Source organism: Apis cerana, linkage group LG6 (genome assembly GCF_029169275.1).
Source record: "Apis cerana isolate GH-2021 linkage group LG6, AcerK_1.0, whole genome shotgun sequence".
Taxonomy (NCBI): Eukaryota; Metazoa; Arthropoda; class Insecta; order Hymenoptera; family Apidae; genus Apis; species Apis cerana.
The window spans coordinates 15,925,198-15,946,742 of record NC_083857.1 but is presented as its reverse complement, the minus strand read 5'-3'; the positions used below and the strand labels follow the sequence as shown (position 1 = coordinate 15,946,742).

The 21,545-nt window shown below is 23.6% G+C and overlaps 3 protein-coding genes and 1 long non-coding RNA gene across 12 annotated transcripts; 2 read left to right on the top strand and 2 right to left on the bottom strand.

Moving 5' to 3' along the window:
* Positions 1 to 722: 722 nt before the first annotated feature.
* LOC133666339 (uncharacterized) lies at positions 723 to 3,285 on the bottom strand. Its single transcript, XR_009830386.1, has 2 exons — positions 3,149 to 3,285; positions 723 to 2,875 (listed from the first exon to the last, which is right to left on the bottom strand). It is a non-coding gene; the product is annotated as an uncharacterized LOC133666339 (long non-coding RNA).
* Positions 3,222 to 13,850, top strand: LOC107999628 (sodium channel protein Nach-like). Of its 9 annotated transcripts, none has more exons than XM_062076759.1 (12): positions 3,222 to 3,751; positions 6,061 to 9,539; positions 9,666 to 9,916; positions 10,673 to 10,838; positions 11,139 to 11,290; positions 11,451 to 11,562; positions 11,731 to 12,025; positions 12,210 to 12,260; positions 12,508 to 12,700; positions 12,915 to 13,021; positions 13,127 to 13,259; positions 13,425 to 13,850. In XM_062076759.1, the coding sequence occupies exons 3-11, from the start codon at positions 9,759 to 9,761 to the stop codon at positions 13,246 to 13,248; spliced, it is 1,356 nt and encodes a 451-aa protein (XP_061932743.1). In that variant the 5' UTR covers positions 3,222 to 3,751; positions 6,061 to 9,539; positions 9,666 to 9,758; the 3' UTR covers positions 13,249 to 13,259; positions 13,425 to 13,850. The 9 variants fall into 9 exon arrangements, with proteins under 9 accessions (XP_061932743.1, XP_061932741.1, XP_061932739.1 ...); XM_062076757.1 differs by adding an exon at positions 10,073 to 10,279 and having other exon boundaries at positions 6,061 to 9,916; XM_062076755.1 differs by adding an exon at positions 10,061 to 10,279 and having other exon boundaries at positions 6,061 to 9,916.
* On the bottom strand, positions 13,253 to 16,068 carry LOC107999646 (caspase-8). Its single transcript, XM_017059605.3, has 7 exons — positions 15,488 to 16,068; positions 14,737 to 15,318; positions 14,394 to 14,656; positions 14,092 to 14,284; positions 13,869 to 13,994; positions 13,661 to 13,795; positions 13,253 to 13,568 (listed from the first exon to the last, which is right to left on the bottom strand). Exons 2-7 carry the CDS (start codon positions 15,287 to 15,289, stop codon positions 13,366 to 13,368), a joined length of 1,473 nt encoding a protein of 490 aa, XP_016915094.1. The 5' UTR covers positions 15,290 to 15,318; positions 15,488 to 16,068; the 3' UTR covers positions 13,253 to 13,365.
* Positions 16,069 to 16,394: 326 nt separating this feature from the next.
* On the top strand, positions 16,395 to 21,490 carry LOC107999643 (partitioning defective protein 6). Its single transcript, XM_017059600.3, has 6 exons — positions 16,395 to 16,549; positions 17,466 to 17,661; positions 17,818 to 18,049; positions 18,323 to 18,450; positions 18,552 to 18,830; positions 18,933 to 21,490. Exons 2-6 carry the CDS (start codon positions 17,605 to 17,607, stop codon positions 19,242 to 19,244), a joined length of 1,008 nt encoding a protein of 335 aa, XP_016915089.1. The 5' UTR covers positions 16,395 to 16,549; positions 17,466 to 17,604; the 3' UTR covers positions 19,245 to 21,490.
* Positions 21,491 to 21,545: the final 55 nt, after the last annotated feature.

The window sequence follows — 21,545 nt, the reverse complement described above, 5'->3', positions numbered from 1 at the left end:
AATTAAATCTATAATCTAATAAAAAAAAAATTTAACGAAAAAAAAAGATAAAAACAAGATGAAAGATGAAAGATGAGAAAAGAAAAAAAAAGATTAAAGTGACTGAAACCGCGATTCAAAGATTCAACCGGCTATGAGATGAATGGCACGTGGCCCGCATGAGATCGAGAACGAAGAATATTCAGCACGGAATTCGCGAGAAATTAGGCGTGAAATACGCCATGCGCTTCGAATATTTCTGCCACCGGCAGATTTCGACTTTCCTGTCAGACACGGCCTTAGACGATCCATCGATCCCCTTTTGTATTCGCCGTGAATTCGTCGCAGATCTCTTCTGCATCGTAACGTCTTCTCACACATCTCTTTAATCTTAGACAGATAGAGAAATGCAACTTATATCCTATTTATAATATCCAGATTTAATTTTTTCTTGAATTGGTAAAAAATGTTGTTGCAATTTTTTAAAGAATTGAATATATTCGATAAAATGATCAAAAAATTGTATGACGAAAGTTATTTTTGAAAATTATTTCTTAGTAATAGACATAATTGCTCTTAAACTTGTGAAAAATATTCGTTAGTTGAATTCGAGACATCGTGAAGGAAGGACTGTATCTCGTGTAATTTTTCCTTTATTACACGGATTTTAATATACTTTCATTATTAATTTATAAGCTTATAAAAAAGAATCTAAAACCAAAGACAATTAAAGCAATTATTAATTGGATAAAAAATGAATATTTATCATGAATACATTAAATTGAAATTTTTAAATTTATACATAACCTCAAAGAATATAAATTCGCTCAATAATCGAAATCAAGTAACAAAAGGTGAAGCTTCAATTTAAAGATCTTGTGAAGGTCTTTAAATAACATGTGAAGGTTAAAGGCAAGTGTCAATCTCAATAAACTCGAGACGGATCTGTTCGAGATATACGCGGTTCGAGATCGTGTCCTTAGTTTCGCCATTACTATACTCCCGTGCAACACGCGTGCTTTGTATTCCGTCAGCAGAACCAATCTCCATAACGGAAACGTGTTACTGGACTTCCCAGCCAACATCCAAGATCGCTTCGTGTCCACGTTTACACGCCTTTCTGCTTTTCATGCGAGGAATTTACACGTCAAAGTAAATTTTGTCCTGACATTATAAAAATTATAGTGAAAACAATATTTGAAGTAAAAATAAATTAATTTTTCATTAATAAAAATTAATAAGAAATTGAAAACAAGTAATAGGTCAAATTATAAAATCAATTTTCAAACATTTGCATCACAAGTGATTTTCAATAATATATATTTATGTTTTAAAAATATATTGTTTTTCGAATAATCTTTAAAAAATAAATTAAAAATTTTTCTCAAATATTCATCTCAAATTTTTTTAATTGATCGACAAATGACAATTGACCTATATTATTCGTCAAATAATAAATAGCATTATTTGAAACGTGTAAGAATAGATAAATTCATGTGCAGGAAACCATAATAGTTGAAAAAGATTTAAATAATCATATATATCGGACGTAGCAATAAATCGCTGCATGTCCATTCGGGCCCAACATCGCTACCCTAACTACTAGCATCTATAGCAATAGGGTGGACCAGTGATATATGTCTTCCCTATAACAGCCAGAATCAAAACATCGTCCTCCCTAGCTACACCGATGTTTGTCCTTCGGCTACCAACTTCTGAGGCGGACAGTTGGTATCGATGAAATCGCTGTATTAATTAACAGTAAATTGCCAGTTACAAAAGAAATCGAATCTAGTAATTTTTATTACAGTTAATATTATTCTTTCGTAACGTCGAATGAAATCTAAAAAACGAGAATTCTTTGTCATTACTATATTTTTATATTTTTAAATATAATTAAATCATTTTTTCTGTTTTATAAATAACTTATTAATTAATTAATTACCATTGAACAAAAACTCTATATGTAACTTAAAAAAAATATATTTTCGAAAAATGTGAATTTTAAGATTATGCTAGAATTTATTTCAAGTTTTCAGTAAATATTTCACTTTTTATATATATATAAAAATTATTATTAAAATCATATATTCAATAAATCTCTAATTGATAATAAAAAAAAATATAACTTTACAATCCTCATCAAAGTTATCTTACGTATCGTTCTATTAATTTCCAAAAGATCAAATCGTCCATTCTCGTGAATACCGATACTTTGATCAAACAAACCTAAATTCTCGTCTTATCTTTTATTCTCCTCTTTCTGATAACGCTGAAAATATAATGCCCAACGTTACGTCGCATAGGTAGCGTACACTGCAGCAGATACTTGAGAAAGTATTAAACCACGGTGTACTATCCTCGATGCACTTACGAGGCCACCACTATTACCGTAGCTCGACGTGCTGTATCTGGCTAGGAACGAAGTCCTGGCACGGAAGAGATTACGGAACACCGGTGGACGCTGCCCACTTGACCGGGTATTACAGATGTAATATCGTAAACAACGCCCCTCTGAACCGTGGCCACGTTTATATCTGCACAAGTCACGGCAGATCTCCCCTGCTGGCCAAACCAGGAACCACCTTGCCTCCTATCCCTTCTCTATCTCCGCGTACAACCCTTTGCAAACCGCTGCTGCCCGCTGTTTACCGTTGAATATTCATTCTTTGCTCTGATACAGCCGTGAACACCAAATGTCTACACATTAACCAGTGTGTGTGGCTAGGCTGACCGCTTAGCCGACACCCTTTTGTCGCTTTTATTCGAAAGGACGTGGTTCGCGCATACGATTTGCTTGTTTCATACTTAGATCGGGATGTAAAGAGATTAATGTTCAAAAGGTTATCGAGAGCATACGTATACCGAAGAAGCTCTTTTCGTTATTAATCCATTTCTGAAAAAAAGAAAAATAGACTTAATTTTTTCGATAATAAATAAATAAAATTTTAAACAAAAATATAATTTTTTATCGAAAAAATAATTATAGAATGTATCACATATAATAAGAAACTCTTAACAATGAATATCGAAACATTTTCTTATCGAAAAATTATAATGAATATTAATATTTTGATAATAAATAATGAATAATAGAATTCTAATAGAAATAGATCAATTTCTTGAAAGGTTAAAAGCAAATATATTATTGGTTATTGGAAAAAATTACGTTTGACCAATCATCGCATGAGCACGCACACATAAGAGGCGATTGCTTTTGCCAACTCGCTATTCGTCAATGCAACGTTTAAGCACGGAACGATTCAAACTTTCTCTTCGATCGAAGTCTTGAAACGGTTATCATCGAAATGGACAATAACGAAGGGAGAAGTCTGGGATACCGTTTATGCAGGACCCTTTCCAAGTCTTTTCTATTCAGTCTGCCATAAATACGGAAACACACGATTGTACTATCGGCGGGAACGATAAAAATAGACCTCCCGTATAGGTTAAGTTTGGCTCGCTTACTATCGGGCCGCAAGTTACGATTAAAAGAGCGCGGCGCAGATCCGCCCAGGCCGTGTTTCGAATTCTCGGTTTCGAAGAATACGACAGGGGTGACAGAGGGGTCAGAAGGCCAACTCTTCTCGAGAACTAAACGTCGGAAGCTCAATTCTCCGAATCCCAACTCGGAAGACTTTCGCGGATTTATGCTTATCGTAAACATCATTGCAGACGAATCTCGTGGCAACTCGATCCAATGGATGAGAGATCCGTGTGCTGATAACTCGAAACAAACAACGATACCACGAAGACGTAAATACGAATCGAAGTAAGTATGAGAACGACAGTGTATGACTTGGCTGCATGTGAGGTTAGGAGAAACTTTTAATATAAATATAAATAGTTGTATTTAAAGATAAAATTTAAAATTTGATATTTTTTTTATCGAAAGATTTTTAAACCTAATTAATATATTGATTTATCTAAGTATTTTTTTATTTAAGATAAAATTTATATTTTTTTATCAAAAGATCTTTTAAATGAATCATTTGATATATTTACAAATAATTTGTAAAATTATAAAAATTGAAAATTAAATAATATCAGAATATCGATATTGTAACATTTTAATTTTAATGACAAAAATTATAGAGGAAAGAAAAAAAAAAGAAATAAATCATTGTATATTCAGAAAATTTTAAGAATTATAATTAAAAGACTTTTTACAAATCATATAATTAAGATTCATATAGATTATAATCACAAGATCTAGGTTCAAGATTATCACAAAGTAAAATGATGATCTGAAGATAAAGAAGCAATTAAAATCGATCAAGAGATAAAGCTAAGATTTCTATAAGATTAAAGAACTTTAATACCTATGACATTTTTCAATCTCTTCGAAAATCCTATTCAGTTTTTAAATAAAATTCTCTATTTATTAAACATCTTTGATAGATTATAATTGAAGTTTATCTTAAATTAATAAAAAGAGAGCGAGTACTTCTATCTCCGTCTCGTTTCATCTAACATGAACATAAATTATTCGTAACTAATATTTTTGTATATCAATCTTTGTGTTTATTTTAACTTTTTTAGATTTTTTAAAAGTATGAATATATTAATAATAATAATATAATAATAATAACGTAATAGTAATAGCGCACAGTAGTATTATCAAACTTTTACTTAAACGAAATCGAAGTGCTTCCCATGATATACGCGAAGAAATAGCAATAAAGTTAACCACGTGGGAGGGTTTGAAGGGTGAATTGTTTAAAACTACCCTGTCGCGTGTGAGCCCTTGTTGTCGAGAATGAAAAGAGGTTATAGATATGAAGAGTTCTGGGGGATTTGTAGCCATCTCTACGGCATCTGTATTATAGAACCGATTGGAAGGGAGCGATGTATTTCGCGGAACATTGAGCCCCATGGATTTTAAAATATATCCGAAATCGAATCTCTCTCTGTGTAACTATTTAAATTTGAATTTTAGTGTAATTTAAAAATTTGAATTTTTCCCTCAATCTGTCGATCCTCGATTAACCTTTTAAAATGATTAAAAAATAAACAATTTAAATGATTTAATGTAAAAAAATTTTATAAAATAAATCATATCATGAAATATTTAAATCGAAATTAAATTGAAAAAGTTGAAAATAATTTATAGATTAAATATAGTTCAAATGAAAAAATATTTAAAACAATTAATTATTTTGATTTTAATCCTTTCGTTATCATACGTCACACATAATATAACGTATATTTTGTTTAAGATAAATGCTTATCTTATTTATTTTCATTAGAGACACTTATTTATATTATAGATAACGACAAATTATCACTAATCTAACATTGCAACAAGATTAGATAATAAATTATATTATATAGGTTAGATGCAATACATTATTTTTGATTATATTAAAGCTTTCTTGCATACCTGTCGTTATATGGATGGATTTCCCTGGAATGATCGTCTTTTTCCTCAAATGCTTAATGTACTTAAAGAACGATTCTTTCGAACAAAATTTAAAGAGCAATGTTTTTGATTCCGTGTGTCAATTAAGATAGGAATTCTTATCTGTCGGTATGTGCGATCAGCACAACGAGAATGCGTAAAAGAAGGGAAGCACATAGAGGGATGGTACATAGAACGCACATAGGGGTTTGCACGCTGGGAGAAGTTTATGGGGGCTCCAAGTATATTTCCTGATTGAGCGGACTAATCCACGCAAAGGAGGTTTTATCGTCGAGGTATACGTAATCGAAGGGTCTCATATCTACACGAATGTCACGTGGAAAAGTATAATATCAGAATGTCATTCTAACCTTAAAAAATTCTTTTGATATATACATATATATATAAATTATAGCATTATGTATGTTATATATATATATAAAACATGACACTATAATTTATTTTTTTATAATTTTCTTTTTATTAGATCTTCTTTCAATTTATAATATTTCAAATTTATAATTAAAAGAAGATCCAATAAAAAGGAAAAAAGTGATTCGAAAATTTTTAAAATTATAGTATACAAGTCTATTTTCTTTTTTTTTTTTTTTTTTTTTTAGTTTAAAAGTAGAATAGAATTAATACACAATATATATTATAAATTTTTGTATTATTTACAGGAAAGAGAGATACAATTATCAACGATCCCGATTGTAAACTTTCGTCGAGGGCAACGAGGTTCCACGCTCTCGACTTATGGCCGGTTAAAGTCAATTCGATAGCAGTTAACGAATTGTTGGGGGTGAATAGAAGGGGTTTGCGGTTAACGCGAGGGGTTGACAGGGGAACGCATAATACATTGTTACCCCATCCACCGGATTCAACTTCCCCTTCCACGTGCAGTAATTTTCTCCGCGCGAAACTCGACATCGGAGTGAACTATCTCATAATTAAAATTACCGTACTATACGTACGCAATCGAGAGACTTCAACACTCTAATATGCGTTGAATTTACGTTATATTCGTCACGGCTGTTATTTGTCGCTTAATTATCATTAATTATCATCGATATATTCACATTGCTACACCTGTCATAGTCATTCATTTTTTCATTTTAAAAGATTAATTTTAATTTTTTATTTTTTTCAATGATTTATTTGTTTAATGATAAAAAATTAGGTTAAGTTAAAAAATTTATTGAAAAAGGGATTAAAAATTCTTCTTTTAAAATGATATTATTTATGGAATGATAACAATAAGACAAATAAAATAATAATAATAAGACAAATAAAATAAAATAAAATATTTCAACTTTTATATATTTTTTTTAGACAGTTCTTAATGAATGCAATACACTACAGATTATTTATTACAAATAAAATTTTGATTAATAAGCATTTATAATATAATTTAAACATATATAATAATTAGTCATAATTAATCATAATATAAAAAGCATATATGAGTCATATTTCATTTTATGAAAATAAAAATTAAAAAATATTTTTTTTTTGCATGATAATTTGTTTAAAACAAATTATATATAAAATTCTTATTTAAATAATAATAAATTAATAATTAATTTTAATAACTTAGCCTAAAAATAGTACTTCGAGTTATAGTATCTTTTATAATGAGATTTATATTGAAATATCGAGTATCGAGCAATTTCATTTATCCGAAATTTGATATAGAAGTGTTGTTTTTAAAATTATTTGTTAAATTTTCCCATTTCATGCGCGAAAGTGTTTAAGTGAGAAGAAAATGAGGGTGGTGGCAAATACCAGCTTTCTTCCCTCCAACCTTTGCCCGTCGATTTAAAACATTTGCCCTCCGCGGAACGAAAGTTCTTCGTGTCGTTCGAGATGGGGTGCCACGAAATCACCCTAATATTGGATTATATCGATATACGGGACGCACATATATCATACAATGGGATCGGAACGCATAGGTTACTAAATTTCCGATTTCTTTACGAAGATGTCACAGAATTTCTCGTGATCAGCAGATCACAAATTTTAATTTCAACTTATTTTAATTCACGTTCGAAAATTTAAATTGGATATTCACTCAATATAATATATTTAGCGAATATTAAATACCATACTTGAAGGTTAGGTTAGGAAGATTAAATTAAATTAGATTAAATTAAATAGATTAAATGAAATATGTTTTATTTGAGGAAAATAAATTTTAAAAATTTGTTAAATTTATTGTTTCATTATTAGACAAAATTAATCCTTTATATTTGTAATATAATTTTGATTATTCGAATATAAGATGAATGATGAATATATGTGTTTAATTATATATATTTAATTTAACATATTTATTAATATTTATATTCATTAATATTTTAAAATATAATATGGACTAAAAACGATTTTATAAATTTATTTTACAAAAAATATATTCTCTTATATAATAAATATTCATTTTTAAAAATTATTTAAATTTTAATTATTTTATTATATAATGAAAAGGTTCTTCCTAATTGATTATCCGAATGGATTTTTTTGCAATTTAATTCCAATAATCAATATTCTATTATAACTATTATAACTATTTTATTTTTTTCAATAATAAAAAAAATAAAGTTATCATGCTAAAGATTACAATACAAAGAATTTATCATTTAACCTAATATAAATCTCATTCAAAAATTTTCTCGATATCAATCTTAATCGATATAGTATATATCGATTAATTTCGATAATCGATATTCTATTATATTTCATTAATAATTGAAAAAGATAAAATTATTGCATAAAAAATCATAATATATATAAAGGATTAATTGTTTCGTTTTATATTATTATAATTGAAATAAACGAAAATAATTATCAGAGTGGATTTACCACTTAACTTAATACACATCTTATTTGAAAACTTTTTCGACGTCAATCTCACTTAGTGAAAAAAAAAAAAATAAAATCTCCTTGAAAAGAGGGTGACAAGTAGCGACCTCGACAAGGTCGATGCATTTAGGAACTCTTTAATCGAACGATTCGGTAGTCAGGGTAATGACGTGTGCTCGAGCACACGGCTCCACAGTGTTTAGCACTTTATCTATCTCCTCCTTGTTATTAATGACACTCGCTGAGTCAGATGCCGCGGCGAAGTGCGGCATCTTCAGAGTTTAATATCCGAAGAATCGAGTCACTCGGCCGACTACTTGGGCCGCGGTTGGCCTCGAGTAGAGTAGTACACTCGTGATTCGAGACCGGTGGGCCGGGACATTTCGCTTCCAATATCCTTCACCCTGGCCGAATAGAGAAAAAGAGAGAGAAAGAGAAGCCTATTCGAGTGTCGCCTATTCGCGGCAAACGAACACGCTTTCATTTCGCACAAGCACTGTGGACGAGTGGTTCAAATATAAAAAGAAGAATTCTATCGCGACACCAACTAACAGACAAAAATTGAGAATCTTGCCGCGAGAGGGAAGCAGAGACCATCTTTCATTACGTTTCTCGATTATTACGCACGATATATCCGAATAAAAAATTCGTCGCATGAATAAACCGGATATAGATAAAAACGATTGTATTATCTAGTACAGATTTTGAATAATGTTTTCAATCGAGGATTGTTCTAAATTTGCAAAATAATTGAAATAAAGATAAAATCATTGTGAAAATACAGAACAATATTATAATATATAATATATGTAATAAATAATAATTATTGTTTGATTAAATTCTACTTTTTTTAATAATTTTTATCGATTTTTATCAATAAATAAAATTTATAATATTATTTATCCAAAATTGAAAAATCTAATGATAATTTTTTTTTCATATCCAGTTTATTTCTATGAATTGTCATGTGTTAATATTAATATTAAAAAAATATGAAATATTAATAATTAATCACTATGAATAATAAAAAATTGTTTACATAGTAGAAAAGTACATAGTAGAAAATGCATATTTTACATCTAAACTTATCATAGAATAATCAGTAGAATGTGTGATGAATTTTTTATTAGACATAGCATGCTTCCTATCATATATTATTAAATAACGCATTGTATTTCGTTCGATAGGTAGTATTAATACTACATGCTTAAAATCATTCTTATTATTATTTAGTAGAGGTAAGATAAATTTTATGTGAATAGGTGTAATGATTATTAACTATAATTTGTTTAATTAAAAGGTAAGTGATCTTTTATAAAATATATATTGTGTAATATTTTGTTTAAAATTGTAAGAAATTTGATTGCATTTTTTATATTTTTTATTCCCTTTTCGATAATAATTTAAGTAATTTAATAACTTAAAGTTAAAAATAAAAAACAGAGATTTGAAAGAAGAGTTCGAAGAATCTTTTTCGTTGGAAAAGGAATTGTTAAATAACATTGAATTCATAAAAAATATGAAACGCATGCGAAAACAAAGTTGTTGCAATATTTTGCAAAAGATAGTACGAAATTGTTTGAAAATTATTATGAAACAAATCTCAGAGTTTTGTCAGAAAACAGGACTACATGGATGCAAATACATTTGCGAATCTCAACGTTCAATGATAGAAAGGTAACAAATATAAATTTTATAAATTGTTTATTTTTTTTCATTGAACATCAATCGATTTAAATTATAAATAGATATTATTAAAGAAGATTTATTTTCACTTTTTTATAATTAAATTTACGATATAATCGAGAAATATTCATTAAGTGTTTCTGATAGAGTCATATGGGCAATAATGGTGTTTTCATCCCTGTGCATCGCGATTTGGATGATGAAAATTACTTACGAATATTTTATGAAAAATCATATTCTCACAGTGATTGAAACGACGCATCATGGAATATGGAATTATCCATTTCCAGCGGTGACGATATGCGATTTCAATCGCGTATCTCTCAAATTGACGAAAAAATTAGTCGACAATTTGTAAGTTTTTTAATACACGTTTCATTTTCGATTAATTTTTTATCTTAATATCCGGTTACTTTTTTTTTATTTAAAATAGAATTATAATTTTTCATTTTTTCATTTTTTCACAAAAATCATTCAAATCTAGAGTTGGAATTGTTATTTTATAGTTTTCAAAAAATTCAATAGGGATTAAACGTATATACTTGATTAGAAATTATTATTAATTAAATAAAAATTATAAATTATTATTTACTTGGATTTTAAATGATAAAAGGAAAATATTTAAAATTCGAAAATTATTTATCGTTATTTTATTTTATATTTTATTAAATACCAATTTATTCATTTATTCAGTAAAATATCTTTTATAGTGGGTATTTTAATAAGATATTTTTATTTTTGTTATAGAAAACTTCCACCAGCTGTGTCAAAGGAATTTGTTGTTGAAGAAATGAGATTATTGGACGAATTATTATATCCTGGTGTACACGGATTATACATTCGAAATAATCTCTCACGATTACAAAACATTTTTGAGATGAATAATCTTACGATACCGATCGTCATGAATTCTGTATATAAGAAATTTTTTAAGAATCAAATGAAAATAACAAACTTTGAATATATTTAAAAAAAGAAATCGATTAAAGATATTATATAGTAATCGTTTTATAGATTTTTAAGAAAAATTTCAAATTCAAAATATTAAAATTTTCATACAATTTTTTTTTATTTTTTTTTAATTATAAATATAAAAATAATTGTTATCAAATATCTTTTATCGTTTAATATTATTTAATATTATTTATATTTCACCATTGTTATAACACAATTACATTAATTATAACAAACGTGGATTGAATTTAAATTTCAGGTTACGCGAAGTTGTGAAAGTTTATTAGAATTGTGTAAATGGAAAACAAAAAAAGAAGATTGCAATAGTATATTTCAAACGAGTATCAGTCGTAATGGTATATGTTGTAGTTTTAATTATATCACTCATGATTTGATTATGAAACAGCCAAGGTATAAAGTTATATATATATTTTTTCAATTGTATATTATTTTATATATTATTGATTTTATATATTGATATGATTTATATATTATATATTTATTTTGTATATTGTTGATTATTAATATTATTTTTTATTTTTATTATATTTTTTCAAAATTTATTTCGAAGCATAAAACCACGTAAAATAACTTCTTGTGGATATCAGAGTGGACTCAATATTCTGCTTAATTTCGATGTCGAAGATTATCATGCCAGTATTGTAGAATCTATAGGAATAAAGGTGATTTTATACAATCTCTGAAAAAGAAATTAATTACTAAAATAATTACAATAAAACATATTTTTATAAATAAAGAGAATGATTAAATTAAGAATAATTCAAGAAACGTAATTAAATTAATATTTATAATACTTAAATATATTTATATTTATATTTATATTTTTACAGATTATGTTACACGATCCTTATGATTATCCTGATTATGATGCATCAAGCAAATTAATAACTGTAAATAAATATTCATTTTTAACTGTTAAACCTATGGAGATTTATTCAACTAAGGATATCAAATGGGTATCTAATAAACAGTGCACATTACATAACGAAGAAAATACAATATCTGATAATTTGAAAAGAAACTTCATTTCTTCAAGATATTCGTTCATAAATTGTCTGACGGATTGTCGAGCAACTGTAATTAAAAAAGAATGTGGATGCATCCCGTATTATTATCCACAAAATAGTTAGTTTATTCTAAAAATCTTACAACATGAATATCTTGTAAATATGAAAACTAGTTGATAATATTATATCTATTAAATAATTATTAAAGATTAAATGGGATAAAAAGAAAAGCCATATTTGTAAATTATTGTTTTATTTATTAATTTTAAAATAATATTATAATAAATAATATTCTGTTACAGATACTAGAATATGTAATTTGAGAGATGTCGAATGTCTAGAAACATTTAAATGTAAGTTTAAAATATTAAATAAGGTTAAGATTTATTTATAAATTTATTTATAAATATTTATTAAAATTATTTATAATTTTTTATATATCTTTATAATCATAATATATTATATTATATATTATATTTTATATATTTTTATAATTATATTTATAGACGATTTATTTATTAAAATGTAAAATACAATAACATTCTGTATTAAATTTTTTCATAATTAATAGTTGAAAAAATACTGAAATTAAATTTTCAGTTTGGTATGACACCTCATGGCCAGGAACAGATATGTCACCTAAAACTTTACCATTTGTAGAATTGGATATTAAAAATAAACCTTGTAATTGTAAACCTGATTGTAATTTTTATCGTTATATTATGGAATATTCAGCAGCAAGCCTTGACAAACGCGTTTATTATAATGATTTTACTTATACAACTTATTTCAGGTAATTATAATAATTTTTTTTAAAGAATTATATTAATATAAATTTATCAAAATATTAAAAAACTTCCATAAAAAAAAATTTATTTTTCTACTTTTAGTGGAAAATAAGAGTTTTTATAAACTTTTATAAATAAGTAACTTTTTATTATTTATTAATAGATCATTTATTTATTATTTATTAATAGATATTATAAATAAATTACTTTTTTTTATAGCAAAGGTAAAAGTTGGAAAAATCAGAGTATAATTCATATATTTTTTGGAGATTTAATTTCCATTCGGTATCGTCGAGATACACGTTATGGCTGGCGTCATATATTTGGTAATATTAATTACTTTTTAGAATAATGAATGAATTTGAATTAAAATAGAATATTAATATCAGTAATATTAATAATAATAATAACAATATTAATGTTTTTTTTAGCAACATATGGCGGTCTTTTAGGGATATTCGCTGGTTTTAGTTTTATGTTTATTTTTGAAATTATTTATTTTTTTATTATTCGAATTTTAACAGATGCATATGCAAGAAAAAATATGGAATAATAAATTAGATGGTAAAAATTTTTATTAACTATATAAAAAAATTTTATATAGTTAAATATATGTTATTGCACTTTATTACATTTTATATTGAAAATATTATTTTTTATTTTTTTATATTTATGCTTTGTACTCTGGAAATTGAAAATCGGAAGATAATCGATATGACTTTATTTCAGGTAATTGAGCAACGGAATTTATTCCATTTAATACTCCTTTTTTTTCCCCTACCGAATCAATTGTTTTTGAAACAGCTTTCAAAAATGTAATTTTATTTTTTCCACTTTGTAAAATATTACAAAATTCTTGTATAAACCATGATCCTACAAAATTATAAATTTAATGTATAAATAATATTTAAATTAATATTTAAAACTTAAATATTATATATATATATATTATAATTATTTATTACCTTTTTCTTTATGGCGCACAGATACAAAACCTTGTATAGTTGACATGAATATACAAAAATTTCTGTATGATAAAATATTTTTTGAAATGTTACAATTTATAAAACCATCTGTAACTAAACTATCTTCTATTTGTCCTACAATTAAAAATTCTTATGAATGAATAAATACATATTAATTTTAATATAATAACATTAAAATTTTAATTACCTATTATTTTTCCTTGACAAGCTTGTATAATAACTATTTTAATAACATCTTTTAATTCTATACTGCAAAATTTATACTCGATTTCTTCAGTTTTAATTTCTTTTTCATCTGCACTAATAATACCACCTAGAATATTCATAAATTATATAAAATACTTATAATACTTATATTTTTTATATTACTAATATAATATAATTACTAAAATAATTTAGTATAATTTTACCTTCATATCCATGACTTAAGATACATACAAAAATACAATCATAATCAACACCAAAAATTTTTGGAATATCTTCTAACATTTTAAGTATTTCATCTTTTTTTAAATTATTAAATTCTTTAGTAATAAAATTAAAACCTTTAAACGTTTCTAATAATTTCATGCAATCAGTTTCTGTTCCAAATCTGATTTCATACTGAAACAAAAATATTATATACGTAAAATATATTATATGCATAATTTATATTAAAATTTAATTTATATTAAAAGAAAATTTATATATTGATATTAATGTAACTAGATACCTTTTCTCCCATAAAAAACATTTGATTTATAACAATACATAAACCTTTTTTTATTTTTCTTATATTTTCTTCATTATTTGATGAAATAATTTTATCTTTTTTTATAAAAAATGTTTGTAATTGAGATGTATTAACAGAATTAATATCTTGAATATCTAATACATCTCGATGATTTTCATGGTTTTTCAAATCATCATAAATGGACTCTAAATCTTCAATTTTCTTTAAATGTTTCAACAAATTTTCAAGCTTTACTGTACCATCTAATATAATTAAAAATGATATAAAACAAAAACTTATATGAAATTACAAAAACATAAAAGAAATATTATAAAAAACAAACCTAAATTTATTGAAATATAATTTTCTTGCATCCAATATAACATATGTAATTCAAGAAAATCTGAATCTTTTAAATTTACTTTATATTCAATGATATCAGTTTTGACATATTGTAATAATAATTTTATTTTATCTTCAGAAAGACTTTCACATAACAAATATAAACATTTTGCAGTTAAATTCACATATCTAGAAAATGATCTATTTTTTGGTAAGTAAAATAAATCTAAATGTTCAAAAGATAATCCTAATTTTCGTATAATTTGCAAATTTTGTATAATACATATAGCTTCTAATAATTTATTTTTCCAATTCTGAGGATATTTATTTATAAATTCTGTAAGTATATAAGTTTTATTTTCTTGATGTATTTTTAATAAATCATAAATTATTTTAAAACTATGCATATAATCAGTTATCATCAAAAATAAAATAGATATTTTCTCATCAATATCAAAATCATTTTCTATTTTCCATAAGATATCTTTATTTAATATTTCTTTGCTTATATTATTATTTACAGCAAAATTTGGTAAAGCATCAATTGAAAACATTGTTCCCTATAAATTTCTACAAATAAATTCTAAAAAAAAAAACAATAAAGTATTAATATTAAACAATAAAATAATATTATTATATATATAATAAATAATATTAATATAAATAAACTCATAATTTAAGAATAAATAAATATAACATATTACTATCTATAAAAATCTATAAAATTTATTATCTATAAAAATAATACTTACTTTGTATGATATTCCTATGTGCAATTCAAATATTTATATGATTTTTTATTTTTTTATTTTACATAAAATATGATTATTTTATATAATGTTTTTATACCATAAAAAATATGAAATAAATATATGAAATAAAAATAATAATATAAAATATTTTTGTATATTTTTATTCATATATCAATATATGAATATTATATTATGACATCTTATTTTTTTATTTATTAGTATTTAATCTTTTCTTCAAATCTATTGTAATAAAATTAATAGTTGATCAAGTAAGCTTTTTTCATCATTAATAAATAATCACTAATAAGTAAAGCTATTCGAGCATATTTTTTTATTCGATATGATATTGTTAAGTTCAATATTATTATTTAAAATAAATTATACATAGAATTACATAAAAGTATCGCATTGCATATATTCTGCGTTAGCAATTTTTAAATTCCATAATAATTTCAATTTATTCTTTTTACATCACTTCTTATTGCATTTTTATATTTTCTATGGTTATATTTTTTTATTTTTAATAATATATTTTTTAATAAATAAATAATTATATATTATAATATTAAATGTATATTATATAATATATTATATATATATATATTATATAATATATTATATATATATATATATATTATGTATATAATATTAAATGAGATTTTTTAATTTGAATTTAACATTGCTGGTATTTTTATTTTCTAAATCTATCGAATAAAAATTCAAAATGAAACCATATAATTTTCAAAAATACAAAACTTTATAAATAATTTATAAATAATTTTGGAATTATTGAATTTTGATTCTTAAATTCGTTGTTTTCGAATTCTATATGTCAAAATAAAAAAACATAAAAAATTTATAGTGTCTTGAACTATTTCTGTATCATTTCTATCGAAATTAAGTTTCACTAAAAAATTTATAGTGAATTAGCTAAGTTACTATATGTTTAACTAGAATCTACAAATCGGCAACGCTGTTGCTACAAATATCTGACAAAATTTCTGATGAAATATAATTAACGTTTTTCTAAAAAAATTGTTATAAATATAGCCATAATATTTAGTAAGTAAAAATTACACGTAAATGTTTTAATTTGTGCGGATTGTGCACTCTTATCCTTAAAAAAGTTTATAGTTTGATTTATATTTTAACTATTTAATTTATATTAATTTTAACCAAATAATAAAATAAAAAATGATTGATTCTAAATAAAATTGTAATTTTTAAAAATAGAAAATAAGGAATTAATATTAGAAGTATAAAATTTTAACATTGATTCTATTAAAAATAGAAATGTTTAATACATATCTTTTTTATTAATAATCATCCTTGTCCAAAAGGTTACAAACAATTTTTAAAAAAAATTTAGTTATATTTTTAAATATCTTGAAAATGAAAGAATAAATATATTTTTTTTAATTTTCTGAAAATTTAGTCTTATAAAATATTAAGAAAAAACTATTTTTTAAAAGTTTTAAAGTAATAGTTTAAAGTTTTTAATTATATTTTTCTAGTTAAATATAAATTTATCTTATATAATTACTAAAATTAATAGCTTTTTGAATTTCTTATTAGATTAAAATTATTATCTCTATTTGTCTTTTAATTAAATACTTCTATTATATACCTATATACCTTATAAAATATTTCTATTATATAGCAGTCGTGGCTTAATTGATAAAAACAATTTTATTTTATTATTTATTTTATTATCTATTTGAATGTTATTTAAAAAAATTTTTATTTTTTTCTTATTTTTTCCATGTTTTTCTAAATACGCATAATTATAATACAAATTAAGATTTATTATATTTTTATTATGATTATATTATTATTATCATTTATTACCATTTATCGTAATGATATATGATATACGATAATCATATTACGATAAATAAATATTTTATAAAATCGCGGGAATGTATAATATTAACTAGGTTATGTTTATACTGAAACTAGACTTTCTTATTGTTACCAGATTTATGTTCAACACAGCTTATACTTAAGAATCGGTTGCGGTCAAGTACATTCTACTAAACAGGTGCTTTGACGTCACGTCATCGTATTTGTGAGTTGTAGATTTACTTCGAAATTAAACTAATTTCAAATTAAAGATCATGTCTAAAAGTAAGCATCATCAAGTCGATAGTAATATTGTAGCAGTAAAGAGTAAAGTAAGTTTCTTTTTAATGTCGAAGTTTCCATTTTTGTGCTATTATTATTAAATAGAAATAATATCATGTAGTAAGATTTAAGTATTTTTTCTTTCTTTCTTTCTTTATATTATTAAATTTCTTTATATATAGAAAATTTCAATTTGTTTTTTATAGTTTGATGCAGATATAATAAGATTTTCAGTCAATCGTAATGATACAATTAATTATGAGGATTTTAGAAAGTTATTAGCTGAGCGACATGATATTGGTCCTGATTTAAGTTTTTTAATATGGTATACTGATCCAACTGATGGTGATTTATTACCAATTAATAATGATAATAATTTAGCAAGGGCATTACTTGCTGCAAAACCACTGCTTAGAATATTTATTCAAAGAATAAAGGGTAAGATTAAGGTTTTATATTAAATAATTATAAAATTAAATTTATATATGAAAAATGTAAATCTATCAATATTTATTTTAAAATATAAAAAAAAATTTTTAATAAAAGAAAAAATCCACTTTATGATAATAGAGAATATATCTATTGTTTATCTTTTTATTATTATTATTATTAAGTAATATTACTAACATTGTTATTAAATTTAATATTTTATAATTTAATATTGATAACGTATTTATAACTTACAATAATAAGCTATTTTGTATATAATAGGAGATGGATTAGAAGATATAAATGGATATGGAACAATAAAACCAAAAAATTTAATATCAAGTATTCTTGGTGGTACACCTGGCAAACCAAAATCATTAGCTATATCTAATCCTCATGATTTTAGGCAGGTAAGTTTATTTATTATATAAATACAAATTATATTATTAATATAAATGTAATTATATATATTATTTAAAATATAAAATACAAATTTTATTGACAATAATAGGTATCAGCAATAATTGATGTAGATATATTGCCAGAAACTTGTCGTCGAGTGCGTTTATTAAAACATGGTTCTGATAAACCATTAGGATTTTATATTAAAGATGGAGAAAGTTTTCGAATATTGCCACCATCTGCTGGAGGTGGTATTGAAAAAGTTCCAGGTGTATTTATAAGTAGATTAGTACCAGGTGGTTTAGCTGAAAGTACAGGACTTCTGGCAGTAAATGATGAAGTTCTTGAAGTAAATGGTATAGAGGTTGCTGGAAAAACTCTAGATCAAGTATGTAACATGATATTTACTATTTTATTTGCATTTTTTATTTACATATATATATACATATATACATACATACATATATATATATATGTGTATATTAAATAGGTGACAGATATGATGATTGCCAATTCTTCAAATCTCATAATCACAGTGAAACCAGCAAATCAACGAGCAGCATTAACTGCTCCAAGACGAGGATCATTTTCACGTAATAGTCAATTGTCCTCTGGAAGTCATCAGTCTACGCAAAGTGCTGCAACTGGTAGTGATGAAGATGCAGATGAAATTGTAGACTTAACAGGTGTAACATTACAAGATGATGCAGCAACATCTACTTCTACTGCTCAACATCATCATTTTCATCATCATCATCATCATCATCAAAATCATTTTGATCAAGGTGTTTTACATTTATAAGTAACAAAAATATAAAATTCTACTTTTTATATTACATCATACTCGTTGAATATTAATTCAAATATTCATTTACAAAAAAAATATATAGAAATATGAAAATAACATGACAATAAGAGATAAAATAATGAAATAAATGAAGCATTATAAAGTCTGATAGCTACATTTTACATAATTGAATAATAATTTAATTCATTTAAATAAATAAATTAATATAAAATTTATATGAAATGAATATTTTAAAAAGATTCATTATTTTTTTTTAATTTAATACATTTTTCATTAAAGTTATTCTTTAATATTACAAATTAATTTTGCTAAATCATTATTATGAAAAAATTTTTAATGTGTATCTTTTAAATTGAAATATGTTTCATATACAAAATAGATTGATATGAAAGAGAAACAAAATGAAGAATTATTTTATAGATTAGAATTAAATTTTTTTTAAATAAAATTTATATAATAATTTGTATATCTTATTTTAATATTTTTTGTAAATTAATATAAATATTATATATAAAAAGTATTAAAACAATAAATTTATTTGAAGAAAAATAAAACATGATATGATATGATAAATGGAAAGTAGAATATTAAAATTAAAAAATATTAAAATTAGAAAATAAATTATTCATACTTTTAGTCAAAAACAAAACATCTTGAAAATGAAAACTTTTTAATCTTTTTATGTGAAATATTCAGACAAATTATATATATTTTTCAATAATTCTTTTATTATATTCTTTTATTATTATATTTTATATACATTCAATATTAAAATATTCATATCAATTTTCAAAATAGATTAATCAAAGAAATGTGTGTGTGTGTGCGTGCGTGCGTGCGTGTGTGTGTGTGTGTGTGTGTGTGTGTACATATTGTGTTGAGAAAACATTTTAAAAATATTGAAATAATATTTGTAGTACTTAATATATATAAAATGTACTTAAATTTTACTTAATGAAATGAACTGCAAATATGAAGATTTAAATTTTAATATATAAAGTTTTTACAAAATTATGTTTTATCATTCTCATCAATTTGATAATTTGCAATCTGTTATTACTTAATAATTAATATTAAAATTATTATTTTATGATACATTATATTTTTAATTATTTTTTTATGTATATATAATACAGATAATAAAATTAGATAATTTAATTTATCATTAAAAATAGAGGAATTTTTAAAAATGATGATCGAAATGTATATAAATCATCAAAGTGAAATTCTAATATGAATATTTAATTTCAAATTGAAAAAGTAAATATAATATAAAAAGTAAAAAAAAAATAATTGAGTGGCCTTATATTTACATTTTATACATTCCAAATATTTTTTATAATACAAATATACAAAACTGAGAATACTCCTATTGCAATGTATTCAAAAACACGTCTAATTTTATATCTATTCTGTTTAAAGAATGTTGAAGTTTTTGAATTTTAATTCCAGTTTTATAAATGTTATTTGTTATCTGATTGAATACTAGATATTAAAATATGTATTTTACAAGTTATAAAATCCTTTAATATTACAAAATATATTTATAGATATGTAAAATGTACTTTCTTTATATATTTATCATTGTTTCATACATAAATATAAAAAATGGATTGTGATAAATCGTATATGGCATTCCATTTATATAGTATTTTTGTAGTGCAAAAAAAATATATAATGCTTCATATAAAATATAATAAATATTTAATTAAAAAGAAAACATTTTTAGTCTTAAATATTATATATATTATTAATGTGCATATATATTAATTACATTTTTTCAATTAAATTGACAAAAATACATACATCATAATAGAGAAATATTTCACTATATAATATAACACAATTATATAAATTGATTTAAATATATATAAAAAATTATGAAAATATATAATATATATAATTATTTTAGTTATTAAATTAAAAAAGTTTATTTTTGTAATATTTTTTTCATGTATAATTTTACTTGGTTTATTTTTATATTACTTGATTTGATTTTATATTAATTACTACAAACATAAACGAAAAAAAAATATGTGAAATATATTTTATAGAAATTTCATTTATAAAAACAAGAACTTTTTCGTAAGAGAAAATAGATATATACACAAGTAATGTTTTGTCAATTATACAGTAAATAATGTAGTGATATACATGTATGTGTTTATAAATTGTATATATATATATGTTTTAACAATCTATATATAATATTTTATACTTAAATATACATATTATATAAATTACTTGTTATCTTCATTTCATTATTCTCTATATTTTAAGTAATAGTTTACTACA

Coding starts and splice junctions, on each gene's coding strand:
- LOC107999628 (XM_062076755.1), top strand. CDS start 9,759: ATGAAACGCATGCGAAAACAAAGTTGTTGCAATATTTTGCAAAAGATA. Junction 9,917..10,060: donor CAACGTTCAATGATAGAAAG/GTAACAAATATA, acceptor ATATTCATTAAG/TGTTTCTGATAGAGTCATAT. Junction 12,026..12,209: donor GTATTATTATCCACAAAATA/GTTAGTTTATTC, acceptor ATTCTGTTACAG/ATACTAGAATATGTAATTTG.
- LOC107999646 (XM_017059605.3), bottom strand. CDS start 15,289: ATGTTTTCAATTGATGCTTTACCAAATTTTGCTGTAAATAATAATATA. Junction 14,657..14,736: donor TTATATTTCAATAAATTTAG/GTTTGTTTTTTA, acceptor TAATTATATTAG/ATGGTACAGTAAAGCTTGAA. Junction 13,796..13,868: donor TTGTCAAGGAAAAATAATAG/GTAATTAAAATT, acceptor TTTTAATTGTAG/GACAAATAGAAGATAGTTTA.
- LOC107999643 (XM_017059600.3), top strand. CDS start 17,605: ATGTCTAAAAGTAAGCATCATCAAGTCGATAGTAATATTGTAGCAGTA. Junction 17,662..17,817: donor TTGTAGCAGTAAAGAGTAAA/GTAAGTTTCTTT, acceptor TGTTTTTTATAG/TTTGATGCAGATATAATAAG. Junction 18,050..18,322: donor ATTTATTCAAAGAATAAAGG/GTAAGATTAAGG, acceptor TGTATATAATAG/GAGATGGATTAGAAGATATA.